Source organism: Stegodyphus dumicola, chromosome 10, assembly GCF_044657685.1.
Source record: "Stegodyphus dumicola isolate Sdum_Otavi_A_Nest chromosome 10, ASM4465768v1".
In the NCBI taxonomy this organism is placed as follows: Eukaryota; Metazoa; Arthropoda; class Arachnida; order Araneae; family Eresidae; genus Stegodyphus; species Stegodyphus dumicola.
Window position 1 is genome coordinate 115,393,646 of NC_140777.1, and position 24,511 is coordinate 115,418,156.

At 33.2% G+C, this 24,511-nt stretch overlaps 1 protein-coding gene across 1 annotated transcript in view; it reads left to right on the forward strand.

Moving 5' to 3' along the window:
- LOC118180012 (putative peptidoglycan muropeptide transporter SLC46) overlaps window positions 1–24,511 on the forward strand; it is a 72,415-nt gene that overhangs the window by 17,637 nt on the left and 30,267 nt on the right. The window contains exons 2-6 of the mRNA XM_085825405.1: window positions 5,069–5,229; window positions 9,543–9,866; window positions 12,609–12,822; window positions 15,050–15,393; window positions 19,043–19,282. Of these exons, the coding sequence (XP_085681531.1) occupies window positions 9,545–9,866; window positions 12,609–12,822; window positions 15,050–15,393; window positions 19,043–19,282 (1,120 nt within the window). The 5' untranslated portion in view covers window positions 5,069–5,229; window positions 9,543–9,544. The remainder of the gene's footprint in view (window positions 1–5,068; window positions 5,230–9,542; window positions 9,867–12,608; window positions 12,823–15,049; window positions 15,394–19,042; window positions 19,283–24,511) is intronic.

The window sequence follows — 24,511 nt, forward strand, 5'->3', positions numbered from 1 at the left end:
TTGTGTTTCACAATTTTTTTTGGAATTAAATCAATCTCCTACTGAAACTTGAGCTATAAACTAAGATTATTCCGCGTATTCCAATATTTGCTCCTCGTATTCTAATTTGGAGACCGTTCTGGGAAAAAAGGGTGTTCAACAGGGAAAGGGTTTCCAATTTTTAACCGAAAACAATTTCAGTTTTACTGGGCGTAATTTCAGAATAGTGCATTTTGAATTGAAAGACAATGGAAAGGCGATAAAAGGAGAAATCAGGCTAATTTTATTTACCTCCGACGTTAGGGTATTGTGATTCTGAAGCGCATCCACGCCCACACGCATTATTTCTCTTTGTCTTTTTATTGCTCGTTTACTCTGCAATATAATGTTAGAAACTGTTGATTGAATAATTGATAAAATTTTTTGGATTTAGATCGCATTGTATAATTTGCGTATTATTAGGAAAAGAAGGATTTTATGGAATCACAGATAATTTTATTACAGAGGCCTGATACATTTTGCTTTTCGAGTGAAGATTGCATTTCTGCAAGGCTGGTTTTACTTCAGAGTATTACGTAAAACTATCGGCTAAAAGAACGCATGTCTTACTTAAAAGTAAAAAGCAGAACGCTAAATATTTTAGTATTCGAAAAACATTGTTTAATTTTAAGGAAATGGTATCTGAATATTATAAATAAACGTATTCAAAGTTTTAATACCATTTACCATAAATAATCTTAATATAATACTAATAAAATATACCGAATGACGTTACTGTTGATATAGTAACATCTTGCAGAAAACGTGGAATGAAGATAAGTTGCTGAATTAAGGGAGAATAGGATAATTTGAAAAGAAAAAGAGTCAAGGAGAAAGAATCCACAGTGCTCTCTCGATTATCCGGGTGAGAATAACTGTGCGTGGTCCTACCAACACTCGCACATACAACGCGAAGCACAAGAGAACCTAAAAAAACAATAGACGAGTTAGTGATGGTTAAAATTTTACCGCCAGATATACTACCAGGTTTAAATGTTACCAGTTCAGCAAGCCGATGGACAAAAATGTAATATCGTCAATGAAACGAGTTTTCCTTTCTGGCCCGCTCGTAATTCTTACTGAGGAAAATGAAGATTTAATGAAGCTCTGGAAAACGTTGATCATAGTTGTTGTTGTTGCTTTCCCTCCGGTTTCTAGCGACGTCAGACAAGATCCAGAAGATCTTTGACTCTAAGAAAGTAGAGCACAAGGAGGGGATTTGAGTAAATATCCTCCCTTAGAGACGCTCAAGCAGCTTAATATGTGCTCGGCAGACGCCTGTTCTTCTGGGCATTTGGAGCATGTTGCAAAGATTTTCATGCCCTCTTTGAAAGAGAGGCTCATAATATGACCTCTGGCAATATGTGAGAGCGTAGTTCGGGAGGTTACAGCCGAAAACATCGCGGCAAAAACAACGAAAACGTCGCGGAGAAAACAACGCAAGGCAAAAACGTCGTGCTATAAAACATCGTGAGAGAAAACATCGCAAAGAGAAAACATCGCAGTCCTAAAACATCGTGGTACAAAACATCGTCGTCGAAAATAAAGCGGTTCAAAAACTTCGCAGTTTAAAAACATCGTCGTCGAAAATGTCGTGGTAAAAAATAAAGTATCTACAAATCGTCGCATGACGATAACATCGCAGATATGCTTTTTTCAGACATGCTTTTCGCAGACATTTTTTAATAACTGTAAATTTATATTCCCATACTGTTTGTGAGCACAAGATGGAAAGAAGGATAATTTTTACTTCTTTCCATCTTGTGCATATTTTTTATTAACTAATAAATTTTTGCTGAGAAAATAAGAAGGAAACTTAAGCATAGAAAATTAATGCAACTTATAGCACTTAATGGAATTTTAAACCGACATAGTTAACTAACAAAGGCCATTAATAAATAATTTTTGTAATGCTTTTACTGGTAATTTTTCATGAAAAGTATAAGCTATAAGTTGCATTTAATTATCTATGCTTAAGTTTCCTTCTTACTTTTTCAGCAAAAATTTATTAGTTATTTAAAAAATTGTGAAAGTAAAAATTATCCTTCTTTACATCTTGCGCTCACAAATCATTATGGGAATATCCATTTCCAATTATTAAAACCTGAAAAAAAATGTCTGCGATGTTATCGTCATGCGATGATTTGTAGATACTTCATTTTTTACCACGATATTTTCGACGACGACGTTTTTAAACTGCGAAGTTTTTGAACCGCTTTATTTTCGACGACGATGTTTTGTACCACGATGTTTTAGAACTGCGATGTTTTCTCTTTGCGGTATTTTCTCCCACGATGTTTTGTAGCACGATGTTTTAGAACTGCGATGTTTTCTCCCACGATGTTTTGTAGCACGACGTTTTCTCCTTGCGTTGTTTTCTCCGCGACGTTTTCGTCTGCGATGTTTTTGCCGCGATGTTATCGGCGGACACCAGTTCGGGAGATCCTGTCTAACTCAAAGGTTAGAGACCAACCAGGCTTGCTACCCAGGTACCAGAGATGGGTGGGGGCATCAACCACTCCACTATGATTTGTGATGTTTTCCAAGAATATAATTCCAGATAGGTAAGGGTAGAAAAGGAGAAGTTAAAAGGTCATAGCTCTTCTTTGCTAGTTTGTCCGCTATTCCTTTGCCATAAAGATCCACATGAGATTTGATCTACTGGAAATAAATCATGATAGCTGAGAAATTAGGTGTAGTTTTTGTAGGATAGAGTATACTAGTCTTGTCGCCCACGTAAATCCAAATACTAAGGTGCTGGAATGAGCTTCGGCTATCAGACAAGATCTTCAAAATTCTTCTCCGTTATTATAGCCTACAGTCCTAAATTGATTGCTATCAGTTCACTTCTGAAAATTGAACAGTGATCTGGATTACGTTGACAGAGTGTCATGTTTTCACAATGATGATGAGACGTTGACTGTATTGGATGGTATATGATGGAGTAGCAAAAGCTTGGTGGAAAGTAAAACCAATAACGCTGTTCCTGGTTTCAATAACACTAGTTCGGTCATGCAGGAAGATTCTTCTAATATCGAATTCCGAGGCTTATCTAATTGTAAAGAAATCGAATTAATAACGGAAGTTGTATTCCACAAAATTTAAAACATAAAGTTCTTTGGAAATGTTGATCGGGAAAACACCGAGAAATGGTTCGACGGCAACTTGTCTTCCAGTACTTGAGTGATATGGATATTGTTTTAAATATCACAAGAACAAAGGAGGTACTGAGTGATACTAAAATACAACTGAAGGAAATACTGGCAATTACATTAATCCCGAGACAGCAATGATTTCTATTGAAACTTTGTTGGACTTCGCTCCTCAAAAGGGAATCGAATACAATGATAAAATAGCACTTCGAAAAAAAGCCTTCAAATGCAACAAATATATAAAAGTTCTTAAAAACAAAATAAAATTGCTGATTTTTTTTGAGAAATAAACGCATACAATATGCGCGAAAACCGATATTTCGATTATCCGTGTTTTTCAATTATCCGTGACGTGCTTTCTCGACACTAACCTAGGTAATCCAGAGTATACAGTTGTTGATGTGCTTGAATTCTGTGGGCTCTGGATTCAAACTCGAGTCATTGCTAAGATTATTATGATTTTCATATATATATATTAGCCGAAAAACATGAAAAATCAAACATGCTTTTGCTGGGATTCGAACCATCGACTGCAAAATGGACGAATGGATACAGTAACAACTTACTATACTAGAATGCATGTGAGGGAGTGTAATAAATCCTTTCAATTTTTTTCCTCACTAGACTTATTTCAAAATATCTGTAGCATAGTAACTTGATCATTATGTTTCAACATGAATAATTCTCCAATTAATAACTCAGTTTTAAAGTAGAATTTGAGTAAGCAGATTTCATTCTTGATTACATTCACTGTTTACAACATGAGCTCTCAACGGGTTCAATACTGACTTCCTGGAGGTAGATGGAATTTTGAAGGGGGTCAATGGGGATCAAGGGTTCGACAGCTGAGCATGCATGGACAATTGATTGATGTACTTAAGATCCCATTGGTTGCAAAAAATATTAATAAAATGGGAGTCTGTGATTTTGTTTCTTAAAGCTTATTTATGTTTGTAAAATTTTAAAAAATAATTATAAAAATACAGTTAAACATAAATCTAATAAATCATTTTGAATACTTTTATTCATATTCTTAATCTTGTAGCAATCCTTAAACTAGATAATCCGTACCCAAATAATCGAAAGTACACTTTGCAACAATCTTTTTCCCATACAAATCAAGAATATCATACATCTAACAAATGTATTCGTGCAAATTAATTTAATTTATATTTAAATGTTCATATTATATTATTCTGATAGGTGTCCACATGTGTAGGGGTTTTTACGTGCTTATGCATATATATGACAAAGTAAATATTATTAGATGGCCTAAATTTTCTTTTCATATGTGCTTCATACATATTTGCATCGAATCTGTCTTTCTGTAAACGATTTTCTTACTACTTATTTGAACAGAAATAATTGCTCCTGATATGTATAAATTAAAACTCAAGATAAAAATTAATTGCAAAGGAATTAACCTTGCTTATCTGTTATATATTTTCTCTCAATTACTTCATACAACAGTATCATATTGTATGAAGTTATTGAACAATATCGTGTTACATGTCAAACATTGATTATAGGACTTAGTTTAATCGCATCATTCTTTAACATCTGCATCTTAAAATTTAAGGAATCCAAAACATTTCTGGGAATAAGCAAATGACTGTTTTCATTCTCTGACAATACTAAGTGAATACCTTTTCTGGAAGTTGAAACAGAAATTTTTTGTAAAAATTTTAATTTAATTGTCAGAAATTTTAATTTATCATTATGATAATAATTTTCAAATTATACCCACGAAAATTTTCATATTAAAAATTGGAAATACATAATCATTTTAATTCTATATCAAGAGAGTAAAAATTCATGACTTGGAATTAATGATCTATGAGCAGCTGCAAGATTATTTCTTCAAGTTTCGATTCCGTTTTAATCTGCTTATTTTTCAGAAAATAATTGCATGCTATAAGCTTTAAGAATTGCTGTAAATCCTTTCAAGTGGATTTTAATTTACTTTTGAGAACAAGTTGAACGAAGTTGAACAAAGATTCCATTATGTGTTAGCCCTCTTCTCTTTATCTAAAGGTTCTGTCAATCTTGGAAAAACAAAGTAAGTATGTAATCTTTAATTTTCTATGTTTCATATTTTATGCTCTTACTTTAACTTTATTAGAACTTATCAGATCCTAATGAATTTCTTGCTGAATGGAATCATATCTCCCTTGCCCTCTTGTCCATATTTAATAGCTTCCAAACTCAACGGTCAATCCCATTGGCTCTCTGTGAGACTGGGAACTTCATTTATCAACTCTTGTCACCTAATTTACGATGGAGTTTCCGTAGTAGATTTGATGATAAAGGTAACTGGTAGTGTTCACATAATAACACTATTATATGTGTACTACCAGTTTAATATATCACATATATAACTAGTAGTGCTCATACTTTAAATTGCTTCCAATGTAAAATCTCAGATTAGTACTACTCTGTATACTCGAATTGGTCGGGAAGCTACCCAAATTGGTCTCAGCCATTAATCAAGATAATTGAGCCGGATCTCACAGTTGTTTTTGGCGAAGACAGTAATTGTTTTTTTTATCTGTAGTTCTCGCGAAATTTCTCTATAAAAAGAGATAAACGTAATTCATATTTATAAATATGTAGGTTCTTTGGTTTCACTGAAATTATAACTTGTGACTATCTCAAAGATAAGCATTTACAAACTGACTGATAAGGAAATAATAGGAAAAAAAAGCATTAAAGGGGGGTGAGATCCTGATGAAAAATAAAATAAAATGAAATCTTCCCAACATAAAATTTACGGAAAGTTTGGTAAAAGTAAATGAAATTCTTGAACGAATTATTTAAAAAATGTTAAAATTCGATTCTACTAAAGCAAAGTTTCTTTTTTAAGCTTCTAAAACTTGTTTACTTAACATATTTTTTTAATTGAACATTTTATTCAATTGTAGGGCTTTACTCTATTTTCCTAATAGTAATTTTTATTTTGGAGCAAGCCTTTACTATACATAACAATTTCCCACCTACGTTTCCCTGCCAGAATGAGTTTTCAGGATTACTATTTATGCAAATAAAATATAAACTAGTATTTAAGTTGAAGGTTCCTCCCACGTTATTGCTATTAAGCTTGCTATTCTACGGCCGTATTCTGCTTTGTGTGTGGTAGAATACGCCGGTGGTCTTTATAAAAGGGCCAATTACGCGAGCTGATTCTGCGCAGCTTCGCCTGATTAATTTCATTTAGCATTAGTTAGTTCTATATTTTCTATTCTGAGTTGAAGCCGAATTGAGGGCTTCTTGTATGCCCGATAGAGGTCATCTGTTAATTTATTTTGAATTGGAATAAAGGGCAATTTTCCCTTCTTTGGACTTGTTACTTACGTATCAAGAACTCAGTGAATGGTTGCTACATAGTTCTTCAGTATTCTAGCTTACAAGGAACTCTATTTTAGGTAGAATATTGTAAGATAATATTTTTCATTTGTCTAGATGGAATACTTTCATTACTAACCTTAAGTTCTTGATATACTTGAAAAGTGCTAACCATATCACATTTCAAACTTGTACGTACAAAATTTACTTTTTTAAAAGCAATAATCATAGTATTTAAAAGTGGTCTAACGTTGGCTGAGTGGATAAGATCATTAACGCTCGTAGTTTGGTCCAGATTATGTTGCCAACAAAGAGGTTAACTGCTAGGAGTCAGTTTCCTTTAGAGAGATTTCAAAGACATATTTCCCTTAGGCAGATTATCCTCGCTTACTTAGCTAAAATTAATTAAGCGATAACAACAGTATTATAATTTCGCCTAGTTCTTAGGGTTTATTAAAAAAATCTCTTATCTTCTTGAAAATCCTTTTTAAGTACAGTAAGTTTAAGTTTAAAAGTGTTAAAACTTCTGGCAGTTTTAAAATCCTCGCTACACCATTCTGGAAATGATCAAACTTCTGCAGACTGGAAACTGCAGACCAAGCCATACTGTATTACACGAAAAAAATAGTCTATACATAAAAAATTAAAATTTTATCACCTTCTTACAAAAGGGTGGGGTAGAAGGTCTGAGTTTTTTTATAATGTGTTTTTCAAATTTAGAACACCTTATATTATTCATTTTAAATAAATTAGGTGCGCTATTAGAGCTTTCGTTTTTCTAAATGTGAATTTTAGACCTGTAATTCTATTATGTTCATTTAAGTATATGTGTCCTTAATAAGTATATAAGTATTCCTACCGATTTTAAGTAAATGCTTCGTGTACCTAAATTATACTTGAACATAGTCCTTAAGCCTGTACTTTTACTTTCTTCATTTTAAGTAAATGGGTCGTTTATTTTAAACATATTTGAATATAGTATTTAGATCTGTACTTCTATTATGTTAAGTAAATGTGTCACTTACTTAAAGTATATTTGAATATAGAGTTAAGATCTGTATTTCTATTATGTTCATTTTAAGTAAATGTTTCGCTTACTTAAAATACACTTGAACATAGTCTTCACTAGCTGCAGCTGAACAACTAAGGGGGATATCAAATTAGCTACTGAAAGATAAGAGATTGATTTAAACAAATTCAGAATGCAAATATTCTTTAAAATGTCAATTCATTAAACTGATTTATGGAAGTACAACCAGTCTTTTTAATATAGTATTAGCCACGTATTCGTAGATGATGTTAGCCAAGATTACGGATACTTGAAACTACTGATAACAGCAAACTTTATAAAAAATAAGATATTCTTGTTAACATTGTCATCCTAAACATTTATACTAGCCTTCGAAAAGGAAAGGATCTAGTTCCAAACTGCTCTTTCCATAAACTCTAACAGAGTTTAAGCGATGAACAATGACAAATTTGATATCGGAGGCAAGTCTAATTAACATTGAGGTAAATGGCTGTCTCAGTAATTTGAGGAGAAATTATCAAAAGTCCCTAAACTTGGCCACCAATCGGTGACATTTTGGCCGGGCCCCGTATACTGCTGGTACTGTTTTTGAATAAATTTAATTGTTCCCTATGTGTAACTGAAACCATATCCGGCTCTTATATGTAACTTTAATCAAATATGCCTTCCAGTAATTTCGAGAAATGGAAGATATTGGGGATTTCTCGGTGGCCAGGGGAAAACTGTTAAGACTGAAGAAAGCATCAGTCCTCGATTATTTATTTCAGAGTTGACTGCGAAGTATTGAGATATCCGTTAGAGCTCCGTCTTGTACATGCGCTGTAGTTAACTACTGATTGTGCTATGTGATACTGAAAAGAGCTGTACGAGTGATTCTTTTCGAAAGTTCCAGAACTGTACAGTGTTTCCTTTAGGAAAATAAATTTTGTCAAGCTATCATCGGTTTTGTGTACATTCAATTCATAACGAACCCGTAAGCATCTAACAATATTTTACTCGGATGAATCTATTTTTATGTAAAGATATTTGCTTTAGGATTTCGGTCCTAAACCAGCTAACCAAGTTAATGTCTAGCCATAAGGTCATATTGAAAATATGATAAATTATATTCAGAAAATTTTGACATAATAATTTCTGCCATCACGGCTGTTAATAGCTTGAAGTGTATTTTGAGGGTACATTGAAACGTTTGGGACAATTTTATGGCATGGATAAATGCAAAACGAACCTTACTTCATATGCGTAATATGCTTTCCTTCATGTACATCACTTCATTAACATCTTTTCTTTTTCCATTTGCCCTAATTTTGTCCAGATAGCAGTTTTACGACGACATGAACTCTGACAGTGATTCAGGTAAAAGTAGAAACATAATTTGCATGGTAATGGGATATTTAGCTTTGATTTTTCTTGTTTAATTCTGAGAAACGAGCGCTAGAAAGTTGTAAACATGTCCGTTTAAGATCCAAGCACTCTCCTTGTCAACCTAAAAGTGAATTATTAGTTGAAATTGGTGTTTTCAAAAAAATTTAAATTGAATTTTTTTGAGTCTACCGCCTCTCGATCGAAAGCATTCGAGAGCAATTTGAGACGGTAAAGATCTTAGCTCCGAAGTCCGACATTTACAAATTACACTACTTACTCAATAAATATGATAAGTAAACATTTAAAATAGTTATAGGTGGACAATAGGTAGCTAATTTGTCGTAAAGTTATCTCAGAATTTATATCTAATAATCACATAACCAGTTTGCTCCTGAAGGGCATTCTGACATTTGAATAATTTCTGACTTAACGTAATGTTTTTTATAATGTTCTATATACACTAAGAGAGAAGGAGCCTCATAGGATTTCCCTTAAATTTCTTTTGGCATTTCTAAATCAACGATTATGTATTTTTACGAATATTAAAAAAGTTTTAATTTTTTTATATGTTAAAACTTAATTAGAGTTGTTTTAATAACAATTATTTTATGCTGCTAAGTCATTTTCTTTTTCAGAAATGAAAGCACTTAGTTCTTCTGTGAGCGTGGCTGCGAAAAGTTTAGGAACCAGACTACTGGACATTTTGAAGAAAACAACTGTAGAGCCGTATATGTTCTTAGTAATGTTCTCTTTCAATGCTCGCCTTGTGACACTCCAGAGCCTTTTACATGACAGAGCTTGCAGAGTATCCCTGAATTTCTCCAATGAAATATGCGATGATCTGGAACACGAAGAAAACGACCGAGAACAACTTGAAGCCTTGTCTTACGGCAATAATTTATATACTGCTTTACTTATGGTAGCTACTCTACCTTCTTTAGTGATGGCAACATTTTTAGGTAAAATTTGCTTTTGTGTAATACTTTTTTGAATGACTTATGCTTTTTATTATCTTAACATAATATTTAACTAGATTCGTTTTCAACATGTCTAGTAGAAGGATAGTCTTCATCAAGACAATCGTAGGAGCAGGATAATCCATTGTAGTATAGTCTTCTGAGTAAGACATTACAATAGACCATTTCAGAGTAATGCCTTAATTATAAGCAGGAGTGCAGCTAAATGTATTTGATACTTGAAAATTTATATATGCTAACTTTTGATTATAGATGCGTTATGGTAAACCGAAGAGCAGCTTATTTTCTCAATTATATCAGAATTGCATTTTATATTATTTTCCTTCTTTGGGTAAAGGTTATATACAATCATCTGTTGTATTATTTCAATATATTACTCTGTTCATTCAAAGAGAAACCCAAAACGGCTTTTATAATGCTTGTTGAAATTAGTCTTTTAATAAATTGAATTCTAGATCTTTGATTGGAAAATTTCGATTTTCTTGAGTAATATCTGTAAAATCTCATTTCATTTGGACGTTAAGTCTACAACTACAGCAGTAAATTGTTCCTTTAGAGATATAACCATTTAAGTTCGCTATTTAATTTTTACTTTTCTTAATGTTTGAAATATTTAAATATTAGCGGAAGTACCCAATGCCAGTTAATTTAGATTGAGAGTAATATATTATTTTACATACGTCATTGCAATGCATAAAAAATGTCTAAGAAACAAGGTAATATTCAATACATGTACCACAACTGACTAAGTAATCATAGAATCATATGGTATATATACCCATATGACATATGGAGTTGCCATTTGGGTCAGCAAAAAAAAAAAAAAAACAAATACATCATTAATTTGAGCGCTATTGGAAACCACATAAAAATTTCGATAGAAAAATTAACTAACTCTCTCTCATTATATCAGCAACAATAGCACGCAGCCATTTGTTGCTGATATCAGCCCTGTTGATACTCGGAAAAAGGAGAACGAAAATGAGCGTTTTAAGAGTTTTTAATTAATATCTCTGATTTTAGCTTTTTTTTTTTTTTTTTTTTTTTTTTTGAAAAAAAGTGGATGTCGATCTTTTCCGGGACCTAGAAAAGAATTGTAGAAAGTTTGGTAACGATAGCTATTGTAGAGACTGAGTTATTAGCGAACAAACACGCAGACTTTCTTCTTTATATATATAGATAGATAAAGAAATTAGTAAACATCATTTAAGATAAGAATTTGTTTTTCTTTTTGAATTACTGATTTTAGTATACAGAATGATTGTAATAATAAATAACACTAGAAATGTCTCTTGAAAGGAACTCCATTAGCCAATGCTTATTTCTTTCATTATTTATCAGTAATTCCTGAAAGAGATGCATTTCAGTGAAATTACTAATCTTCGATATTGAAATTGAATCTTTGACACATCATGTATTAAACAATATAATTTTTAGAAGATAGAAACTGTTAAACATGTGAAACTGAAAATTAAAACATTATTAATTTCACATGTTTAATAGTTTTCCACATGTTTATTTGAAATCAGCATACATGTATTGAACATGTTATACATGTACATTAGTTAAATGTATAGTGATTAGCTCAATGTATTTTACATGAATAATATTCGTGCAATTATTATATGGGGTATCCCGACAAAAGCGAAAGACTTAAAATTCCTCCTAAAATACTTTATTTGTAGAATATGGAAAATACTTTAACATACATAAAATAGGCAGCATTTTATCACAGACATTTTGCAACTTCGTAACAGCTTAGTAGACATGGAGCGTTATGCAAAGGAACAGTGAGTTTTTATTGTGAAAGCTCATTATAAGAATGGACAGTGTTATGTACAGACTGTTAAGAAGTTTTGTGCAATCTTTGAACATGAAAGTGAACCTAATGAAAGAATCATTTTCAGATTGGTAAAAAGATTTGAGGACCCAGGTTTGGCAGCAGACATTAAACTATTACACTATCGATCGAGCCGGTTTGTTGAAAACATAGCTATTATACAGTATAGTTGTATCGCTGTTGTACGTGACACTGTACGTGACAGTGTACGCGAGAGTTAAGTCCCAAGGAATACCGAAGTAGAATGCTAGAAAGACTGGCAACGAAAGAAAATTTGATGTGTGCTTATGCATTCTCAACAGGCAGATATGTGAAAAAGTGAATACGCATTTCATCGAAGAGCGCCGTGCTAGTGTGAAGAATATGGAGAGCATTATTTTTCATTCTTAATTCTGAGCATTTATCTGTTGTAAGTACGTCAAAATACTTTCTATTTTCTAAAAATAAAGTATTTTATTGGGCGTTTATATATAGCCCTTTGTTTGTTCACCCTTCGAATTAACATGTACAATGCGTGTATAAATTGAAATTAAAAGAAAATACTAAACTAATTATATTTTTAAAATTGAAATTTCTGCATGTGTATCCTCTGTATAATATCCATCCAAAGGCAGGCTACCTAAAACCTGTATTTTAAAACATAAAATTTCATTAAGGTAAACAGGTACACATTTACTGTTTTAAATATTCTTGAATAGTTCATAAGACTTACTACAAGAAAAAACTTACTCTTTTACAAAAGATTCCTTATTTGATCATGTTGATATTGCACAGTATTGCAAAATCTTATTCTGTTAGCTTTAATCAAATATCCTAAAATAGTGTCTCTACAATAAAATGTTTCATGGCTTTTTTGTATTAAAGTATTCCTAATATTCTTTAAGGACCATGGAGTGACAAATATAGTAGAAAGTACCCACTCATCATGGCAACAGCAGGACTAGTAATTGATAGTTCCCTACAAGCAGTCATTACTTACTTTCCAAGAGCTTCACCATACTGGTTTTTGGCAAGTTCTACTATATCTGGTTTTACTGGCAGTCTCATCATAATCATGTCATCAACATACAGCTATATGTCTGACGTTAGTAATGAGAGGTATGTAAAAACAGATCTTTGAAAGACAAGCAACCTCTATTTTTAACACTACATAGTTTTAACCTATTTTTTTCCCCTTATGAGTACTTAACCGATGTATTAATTAAGAGTTAAATACTAAAAACCTGTTTTGATCCATGAATTCTTTCTGTTTGCTTTTTGATTTGCTTTCCTGATATTTCTTCCACAGCTTTCATTAGAATAAGGCTTCATAAACCAATTGTGTAGAGGTTTTTTAATTTCCCAATTAACTTTGAAATCTCATTGCGGTGGTTAATGCTTTTTGAGACGTTGCAAACTTTGCTATGTTTCGTTTTCTTAGAACTTTCTGATTTACCTTCGAAGAAACTTAAAGCTCAATCAAATGAATTCAGTTATATACCCATTAAATGTATGAACTCGCTTTTGTGTACTTGGTTTGATTTTAGGAAATGATTTTAAGTTATTCAGCATACCCCTTTTGTTCTGTTTCAAAACATTTATATACATTTCGCTATACATAAACATTAGCAATAAATACACTCTTAGTTTAATAGTTCTTTGGTTCAACGCTCCGCAAGCCAAACTGGCATGTTTGAAGAGCACCTCAGAGTGTTATGATCCCATTTTACTGTATTGATTTTAATCGACGTAAATTTAAATTTGATACAACCATTGTCATACCTTCGTTATCGATATTATTTTATAGTTCTCAGCAGAAGAAGACAAAAATATTTTAAAAGACTAAAAACGGTGCGAAAGAGGTGAGCAAATTATTAAGCTGAGGTAACATATTAACACTGTCAACTTTTATCATTTTTGCCAAACAAAAAATTTCGATCTGAAATTTTAAAGATTTTTCTTTTTCCTTTTTTGAGTAAGAGAAATAGAAAGACTTAGTGGAATACTTTTCATACTTCATGCCCAGCACAGATCTGCCGACTACGGGTTCCTTACGTAAGGTTATTTGAATACAGCAAAGCGCACCAGGGCTATCTGCCTAAGGGAAAGGACGACTTCGTTGAGAACTTTGGAAAGGAAACACTCATATTCACGTTACTCATGATGATAAACACAGAAACTAAACATGCCAGTCTGTTTGTTAGTCCAGGATTGAAACCGAGTCGAACTCCCAGCCCGCCACTAGCTAATTTTCTTGATTATTATATCAACGCAGTGTAAGTTAAAAGAAAAACTAAAGCCTTGTTACGATATATTGTTTAGGCATAAATGAAAAAAAGTCATAGGGAAGTAGCATATTAATTTAAGCATGTAATTAAAGAATACCAAATCTCTGTCATTTTGATGCAGTTTAAAAGTAATGTTTTCTCTACACATACAGTTTCTAATCCAGTACGCAATATACAGAGTGTTTCAGAAAAAGTGTGATAACATTACATGAAATGTTATAAAGTTTAAAAAAGCAAAATTCCGTTAACAACCCTTGCTTTTTTATAGTTATTTTGCTTTTTTATAGAAAGGTAGTTTCGCACAGAAGATATGAGATTTTTAGAATGAGAATGCCATTTCTTCGTTGATAAATGGAGTAACATTCAAAATTTGTTCTCAGTGGCATTTTCTCCCTTTGTAGATCAATAGATTTGAAATCAATCGATATCTCCTATGGCCATACAAAATCTGCTGACGAACCAGAAGGTCTTGAACACTTTTTGATTCCTATCAGAGAACTTGTTTTTATCTTGTGTAGGGTAAGAAAAGCAAATCAAAATGGAAAGATGAATAAATAATATATCCCGAAATCACCAAAACAGTCCAAAATTTTATTAGATTTATATTTTATTAATGCATCGAAATACCGAATTATACATTAGTTCTAAGGTCATCATTATTCTTTTAAAAATTGTTTAAGTGAAAACAGTAAATAAAAAACATTAGCCTAGTATAATCTGTTTCACATTTAATTTTTTCCCGTTGGTTCCTTTTAATTTTAACATTTTTTTTCGATGTCATATTTGTACGTATTGTAGAGACATTAGGAATTTTTTGGATACAAAAGGAGATGAAACATTAGCAATCTCCTTTGCCGGGAGTCGAACCACGGACTTCTGGAATGCCGGCCCAGCGTGCAGAACCACTACACCACGACATTACATAACGATTTTTACCGTCTTATCATTTCTTTTTTGCGATCTCGTATATTAATAAAACTTAAATGATATTAATCTGTTCTGATACATTACTGGCAATATTTACTCCTTATGAAAATAAGGTATTATTTTCTTTTTAGATCCAGACAGAGCCGATTCGCTATTCTAGAATTCTTTGCTATAATGGCTGGACCTTTAGGATCACTTACAGGCGGCCAGGTTTTTAAAAAGGGTGGCTACCTACCTGTCATGATCATATCTCCATGCAGTTTACTTTTAGCTTTATTGTGGATAATCTTCTGTGTGAAGGAGACAAAGGAAAGGAAAAACGATGTTACTTTGAAAGAAATGTTTAGAGACCTTTTTCGGTTAGATAATATGAAAGACAGTTTCAAAACGTGCATGAAAAAAAGGTCTGGTAATTTAAGGTTACAAATATGGTTACTTCTTTTCACTGGATTTTCTAATCGTCTTATTGACATGGGTAAGAATTAAGTTTTGAGAGATATAACTATTATTTTAGAAGCTGTTTCGATATTTTAAAATACAATAATTATTATTATTCCCCCACGTAATATTCGTAAATCGTTTAGATGTATTTATAATATATGTTTTACACGAATTAACCCAGGAAGCTGTACTGTCCATTATTCTTTTTCATTAGCTCTCACCAGGATGTACATGAGATACGAGCATTTAAGACAGAGTTCTTGAAAGTTAAGTAGAAACTTTTTCGACAGGTGCAGATATAAGTAGGGGTGACACTAGGTATTTACCAATAAGGTAATTCAGGTATTGTTCCCCTCATCTAACTATGAAAGCTTTTTGACAGCTACACTGACCGTGATACGATCCTCTCTCTAAGCTTTGCTACTTAGTTATCTGGCATTAGCTAATTTGCTAGCCGAAATCAATCACGCACTTAGTAATTTGAGCCAGCACTTGTTAAGTTATTTGCATTATAGTCTTCGGCATCAATTTAATTTAATTTAAGGTTCACATCTTCCGTTGATGATATTCCACAAGCTGAGAAGAATTAAATTATAAGTACAAGTTATTCATTTGTTCAATTTATAGTCTAGAATAAAAAAAAGAATTCCTTAAACCTCTTTCTGTAGCATGATTTAAGAACTTCTCTTAATTACCGAACTTCTCTTAATCCATATCTTTCTCGAATACCTTGTAAAATAATAAGATATTCACTTATTTTTCATGGTTTCTAATTCACATTTTAAATACATTAAGATAAAAAATGTTCTGAAGAATTTTAGAAATTAAGTTCATGCCATTGCGACGGTTGAATATTAAGTTAAATAACGCTAATATTACATGTTTCTGTTTTTGTGAAATTAATTTTGTGGATTGATCATCCGAACTGTTTGATAAATTCAGTAGCTTAATGGGTATGTATTTAGAAAGCTTGACATCGAAGATCAAGAAAGTCCTCGGTTCAAATGGATCCTGAAAAATCTTTGCAAATTTGTAAAACAAAAGAGTAGTTTGGATTACTGTTATAATACACACATACTTAGCATACCTCAATTACCATGCACTACACTGAAAATAACATCTAGGAATAGAAAACTGGTAAATAGGAACTTCTAAATAGTCGTAAGGTAAAGTCAAGAACTAGAAGTCACTACTCTTCCAAATTATTAATTAACTTCTGTAGTGTCATCAGAATTATATGTAGGAACGTGAGACGTGAAAAATGTGCAGTGCCTTTTCCGGGAGTCGAAATCGAGACTTTCCATCACTAACTGTCATGGAAATTTTACCATTACGGTTGCGAGTCCTCCATTTAGACCAAAAACGCACGCAGGGACGAGGGACAAAACCTTAAAGGACGACTTTGGAGAAGGGAATGTAGTCGCTAAATCCTGGTGGTCACAAATTATCGTACATCACCTTTTAATTGGGCATAAGATTTTATTTCGAAGAGGCAGGCTTGAAAAATATGCAGCTCCCTCGACGGGACTCGAACTCTGGATCTTCCGATGGTCGTGCTTACCAGTAATACCCCGAAGGCATGTGGCGAGGGGGGATAAAAACCTTACACTCTTTGCGAACAGAACCGATTATTCTTCTAAATTTTGAAATACTTAAATCTAAAGTATATATAAACGCAGGATGAGTTTTTTCGTTTATAGTAACACATTATTTTCGTATTACAAGATTGCTTTTCTTAAGACATCCGTTTTAATAAAAGATTTTTATTTAATACATTTTATTTTAATAATTAATAATTACGTGTTGTTAATTCAAAGACAAAGCATAGTAAATTAAAAAACAGATTCGTATATATTTAGGTCGTACAAAAATGAATGACGCAAATGCTGCCACAGAGCGGAATACAATTTGTTAACAAAAAACTGATAGTACATCAGTCGCCTATGTCGATGCACTTCTGTCATCTTGCTGGGAGGTCCCGAAGGGCTTTGGTAAACCAGTTTGTGGGGGTCTTGGTGCCCCATCTATGGACAATTGAATGCATTTTGGCAGGCGATTCAACCTGTTGACCCCTGACTGCGTCCTTCATGTTGTGAAGCAAGACGTAGTTCGACGTTCGAGGTCCAGCCACTTTGCACACACATTTGTCATTTCCAAATCACCATGCACAATCTCCTGCTATGTTCCTTGCGCAAGCCCCGTCTCTTCCTGCATCTCATTGAGCGTTGTGCGCCTGTTCCCCATGATCAAATCCGACACAGCTGCCACATTCGCTGCTGTATGCGATGTTGCTGGTCGTCTCGCGCTGACACCTTTGACTGCGGTCTCCACTCCACTGCTGAACTTGGCCAACCAACGGTACGCCTTGAGGGTGCTTTGTTCCCACACACCGACACCATGCGACGATGGATCTCACTACCCTATATGCCTTTCATCCATAGGAACCACGCTGTCCAACACTGACCGTGAAAAATAACCTTCCATCATTGCTGTCCACGCTCTCAATGACAACGGCGAAAAGCACGGGCGCTGACGTATACCATTCGCTTGCGGCCAGGTCTATCTATGCATTATGTTTAGCTCACGCCCCCTTGTGTCTATTTCACTTGCTTTCCTTTCGCATAGTGTAATAGTTTCGTTGTGAGAGCCATTGTGTCAATCATTTCTGTACGATCCAAGTAGTTAGATTAAAACTTGTTTCTCAGCTAGCGAGTTTCATGTAATTAAGTTATGATAGTCATAACACTTTAGATATACTTTTATAATATATTAATAACTATCGACATTTCTATTTCAAATCTAAATGCAAAAACTTATCCGAGATTTATGTGCCGTACTTTCTCGTGTATTTCCGCCTTTTCTTAACTAATTTAATTCGAAAAGTGAGAATAGAAAATTATGCTAGTGATTTAATTTCTAAAGAATGTGGCTGCAGTAAGAACATAACTGATAAACTACAGGTAGATATCCGAATATTATTTCCTTAGAAGAATCTACATTCCTACAAGAATACACAGTAATTTTAAAATTACAATATCTGATGGATAGTGAGTCGATATCTAACGATAATCGAGCTGCTTAGTTACATGGTGAAGCCTCAGCAGTACCTCGCACAAATGAGTCTTGACCGCGTGTTCCCAAGAGGGACATCAGAGGAGCGAAGGAGAAGGTCAAACAAAAAAACCCGAATTTCGAAAGATCGAGTACATCAGCAACAGATAAGGCTACATTGATTCGAAAAGCAAATAACAGAAGAAAATTAAAATGACATGTTTGGAAAGTTTCTTAAGAGTGAAAACATTTTCCACGTTCAAGTAGCTTATGACGAATCTACTCAAAATACGTGTCAAATAATAAATGCAAGGAAAAGTAAAATGGATGAAATGCTAATACAAAAATGCAAATACAAACTGACTACGAGAGGTAGCGAAATATTCCCCTAGGGAGAAAATACGCGAGGAAATACTGTATTTGTTAAGATACAATTTTTAGTTTTGTTTCGAGGAATTTTGGGCAAAATTAATGAATACTTTGTACAAAGCTGCAATAATTAAATCATTAATAATCAAAATAATATAATATGGGATTTCTGTTCATGATAAATGATTTATATAATAATTTAAATACTTTACTTCGTTTTATAATTTGTAGCGACTTATATGTAATCTGCATTCTTCCCTTAGGCTCATTAGCTATAGGTTTTTCTCACACCAGAAAAGTATTTAAATGGACTGTGACACAGTATTCCAATCTGACAACCATTATGATTCTTTTGAAAGCAGCAGCGACATTACTGGTGGTACCCTATTTAAGCCAGAAGTTGCTAGTACATGAAGCAGCCATTGGCCTTATAGGAGTTCTCTCACTCATAACTAAAATGACTCTTATGTCTGTGACAGTGAGCGAATGGCTCGTTTATTATGGTAAGCTGAATTAATTTTCTCTTTATGTAATAATTTTTAATTTATTCGTATAATTCACTGCAGAGGTGAATGCTTATATTTTTCTGATTCTACCATGATCCTGTCACAAATCTAACTTATAAATATCCTTTATGTTGGACGGAAATTTCTATGTTAACTCTAACTAGTTAAGGTTTAACGACATTTTCGCTTTTTAAGCTAGAAAATTTTCGTTCATTGCTCAAGGGACGCAATACTGGAACTTCATTCATGATGCACATATAAAATTCTTTGTGAATTTGGTTCTAGGTGTTTAGACGAAATTCGCTTTTTTTTAAACTATAAATAAATTGACATATTCAGTATTTCTAAGTTCTAAAAAGTTCTAAAAACAAACTAAACATCAGATTTAATTTTGAGAAACTAAAATAATTGCTTGGCGGATGTTGCTTCGTGTTGTATCCAGTGCTTAAATTGCGCCGGAGCCCACCGTACTTCTCAATTTTTAAGATAAATTACAATTCTAGCAGGAGCGCACCGGAGCCCTAAATAAGAGGAGCTCCGGTACTTAATAAAACTGAACCACAATTTAAAGGGAAAAAATTTAGAATTCCTAACGTTTTAGTTTAACAATAAGCAGACTTTGCAATACTCTATTTCCCTAGAAATACGAACTCATGAGAACATGAGACGTTCAAATAAAGTCCCCTCACTCACATGCAGAAACCTTTCCCTTTAAGAAGGGCAATAAATTTGGGAGAGTTTGTTTAATAACGCGTAAATTTCTCGCCAGTGCTATCGTATGGAGTGTATTGTTATCGATGCTTGCAGTTAGTTACCCTCGCAGGAAGGAAAATTTGTGTTCTTAAATGTGCGTTAAGTGACAGCGAGTACAATAAGAGTGTTTACTCAGATAAACTGCTCAAGCACGTCCTATACATCGTCTTCGGATAATATCCACTAATGGGGGGGGGAGAAGCGTAACCAGCAATTTTACAGTCATCCTTTACATTCATCCTTGGGAGTCCGATTCAGGGCTCATTTACCCCTGACACCCATCTGCTTGATAGCTATAATTATATCAACAGAGAGCCGCGGTCAAAGAGAGCGTTCTTTCTCACCAAAATTCCCCTCATTTTTTTGTTCCTACCTATTCATACCCTCATTCTGTTTCGCCCTGGAATTTTCATCATCTATAGTTTAAGTATATTTAATTTTTGTGATGATAAAAGAACTCCCCCCCTTACGATCAGAGCTTAAATTGGGCTGGAGCCCACCGGATCTAGGCTCCGGTGCTTCTTAGTTTTTGTAATAAATCATAATTCTAGTCGGAACGCACCGGAACCCTGAATAAGAAGGCTTGCGGCACATCTTTTATGTAACTGAATAACAATTTCAGAAGAAATTTTATCTCGAAAATTTTATTTTAACAATAAAATTATATTAAAAATCGCTTATTAAATTTCAATTTATCTCTTTACATTTTATTTAATTTTAATTATTTCAATAAATAATAACCAATTATCTAATAATCAGCAGTTAAATTATAATTAATTAATTATATAATAATTATCGATTAAATAACAATTTATAACATTAATTGAATAACTATTAATTAATTTGATAATAATTAACTATTTAATTTTAAAATTATTAATGAGTTTAATAGTCATTTTATTTATTTATTTACTCTTTAGTTTTGGGTCTTGCCTGTCTTATGGCGCCATCTATAATTGGTATTGTGAACCAGTTATGCCTTGGTCTCTGCAGTTAGATATTTTAATTGCTTATGTTTGAAAATACAGGATGGATATGCTTCCTTTTAACTAATGCTGTTTGACAGAAAAAAAAAAAAAAAAAAACTCGTGAACTTCGGAGTCGTGATTTGAAGGCTACACCAATGACGTCAAAACCAACTGTTATTGATGCGAGTGGCTTTAGCCGTATCTCGCAACATCACCCAATTTTAACACCATTTCGCTTCTAAATTGAACTTTTTATACGCTGTTGAATTCTTTTCCATAACAGCGTAATAAATTATGGAGTTTCTTCTCCATTCTTGTCGGAAGCATATAAAACCTGCTTCGAGCCTTATCTTTTGTTCTTTCGACTAACCATTCTAACTTCTGCGAAGCAGTATAAGCAGTTTGCAGGGGTTATCAGCAAAAGTATTGCTTGAAGAGATGAGTTCAGTTCTAAGGAAACTGCAATAATTAATAAATTTAATGTGTGCCCATGCTAGGTTGTAGTTTGACTTTCTCAATTCATTTATTATTCACACGGCACAACCTTATTTTCATCGGAATAATCTCATGTTTATGTTAAAGCTGTTATGGCAAAGAATACTAAGAGAAGTGTTTGCCTCAATTGCGATACTAAGAATACATAATCCTGCTCTAAAACTGCTTATAAATTTGGGTTAAAATAAATATGAGCTTTTTTTCCATTAAAGGCGTAAAACCATGTCTGCAGCAGCTGAAGCCACAATTTTAAATACCATTCTACTATCACTAACGTAAAGTTTAAAAGCGTCTGGAATCAGTCAAATTTTTGTTAATCACAGCCATAATACAACTATAACGCTAGAACTGCTTCCGTATTTAGGTAGAAGGGCTGGGTGTTATTAACAAGCTCCTCGAAGAGGAGGAAAAATAGACTCAGCTTGCTACAAATCTGGGGGCTTCATTTCAGGAGTGCGAAATTTTAAAAGAATTCTTTCTTAAGCCCCAAAGCTGAATCCGTATCCCAGGGTCACCATTCCCCGGTGCAGTTAGAGTACGAAGGGAGAGAAAACTATTGAATTCGTGTTCTGGCCGATGGTCGAGGCCACTACCGTCCTAGAAAGCATAGGCTGCCCTTTCTGGCAGTAGGAACCGGGTTCGTGTATGATGTGCCCCCTAGAGCTGAGACTGTCGTAGTATGATACTAAACCAGTGTATTAGCATCCCAAGGGGAAAGCATCTGGAAAGAGAAAATGCACCTTCAGGTAGAAAAGTGTATTGATTTCAAAATATTGGAAGGCTTCAGTATTTTGTTTAATTCTTAAGCCTACGCAAACATTTGTAAAACGTTACGAAGAGCATTTATTCCATATTAATTATATTAAATATCACAAAATGAACTTGGTTACAAACAAAAGGAAGCATTTTACAGGCATCAGAAGAATCCAATTTCGTATTCGCATTGAAAGACTTGATCTTTTTCTATGAATTACTAAATTTATATCAACTTTATCACATTTCACTTTCTTCTGCGATTTTATTTGGATTCTATCGGAAGAATCTATTTATTTCTTTATTAACTAAAATTATGCATATTTGAATATAAATACTTATTTTATTTCACTTAAATTATTTTGAAAATTGTTATAAAAAATTGGCTTATTATATTTTTCTAGTAAGCCCCCCCCCCCGATTTCCTAACGAATCTGAATAATGCTTTAAATTAAAATGACCAACCAATGCATCTATGTTCTGAAGTTTTTAAACCTATTTTCAGTGTTCAACCATAGTTTTCAATCCCTAATGATCTGTGATCTGTTCCGAATAATTTTTTTGATGTGCTAATATTTATGTTAGCTTGTTAAATGCACGTACTAAATGTTTTTGATTGTTCAGTGTTGATGTTAACTCTTCGGGAGTACGGACAGACGGTAAATTTTTTTTGACTGCTCAATCGTCTCTCTCAAATTGCTTTTGATTGCTCTCATTTTTGAAAACAGTACTTGTAAATGTAAATATTGATCAGCTGAAGTACATCCAAGCCCCACACACGTTTTTTTCTCTTCGACCTTTTTTTAACTTCGTCATTTTTTCGCTTCGCCTTTTTGAATCATATTAACCGAGACACTAATGTCACTACTAATGCTGGAAATAATAATTAAGTAACAATAAATAATTATTAAAGTAGATAACTCAGGCCTTAAAGCTCATTCATGCCATAATATCTTCAAACTATCAAAAAATAAATCATAAAATTAAATCATCATAATAGCATCCTATTGATAGTATTAAAATAATGCTAAAACCCAAATTTTAAATATATAAAAGTAGCATCTTACCTGTCCCCTTCCAAAAGAAACAAGAAAAATGTCTTTTAATTTACTGTCCCATTTTTAATTGTTTTACAAATCTTTGCCATCCACAGCTTCAGAACAAAGAAAAATTAAATTAAACTTGATATTTTGATACTTTTCAGTGCTTACAAAAACCGAGTTCATTTTTTTGTGTATTAATAATTTGAATTATGTTTTCGAATAAACATGCCAGAAGAATTTAAAAAAATAATTTTAATTGAAACTTTTTTTACAACTCCGAGCGGTAACAAGCTTTATAAGTGAAGCCATCTGGTTGTCTTTATAAACCGGATACTTTTATCAATTTATATCCCAAGTATAAATAGTATTGCAACACTGATCAAATGTTTGCTTTCACGGCACACGCATTTTTTCTCCAAGCCTTTCCTTAGAAAGTCCTCCACGAAGGCATCCCCTTAGGCAGATAGCCCCTGAGTGCTTTGTCATAATTAAATAAACCAAACCAAACTCTACACCTTTTCTAAGATACTAAAAATTGTTGAGCGTGAAATAAAAATACTCTTACGCCAATATATCATTTCCTCGCGTAAGGGGATGTGAAAAATTATCCTGAAACTGATTAATTATTTTCCGAGTTATAATGACTCAAGTCCTATTACTAGTTTTAGAAATGAAATTAATTTTATAGCAAACACAGAGGGGATATATAAGAGCTGGACTGGTGAGAAGCTTTTTAGAGCTTACTACGGAGAATGTTCGATATTTTAAGCTAACTCTTTACCTCCTTAATTTTTTTTCCAAGACAAACTCTTTCTGTCACAATACTTTTTGAACAAGGTAGAGAATTAATTTAGAAGTCAAACAACAAAAATCAGCTTTGTATTTTCAGATTTTCACAGTACTAGTTTCGATGGTTTTTACCGAACCATTACCTCAGCTGTAAAAGTTCAAGTGAACGAGATAAGATAAGATAAGAAAGACTGGACAGAGTTAAGCTACTGGCGCCATCTGTTGATGAAACGAACACTAAAATATAATTTCCTTAAAGGCTGAAGGCAAAGATGGATTGGAATTTGGTTCGTTAACTAGAGCAGAAAGATTTTTTTTTTGAATGTGAAATGCCCCTCTAATTCACCAATGGAAGATGTTTTTTGAATAATTTTGGCTGCAGAAAATTTGAAAGTGTGATTTTCTGACCAACAATGCTGGGCAAC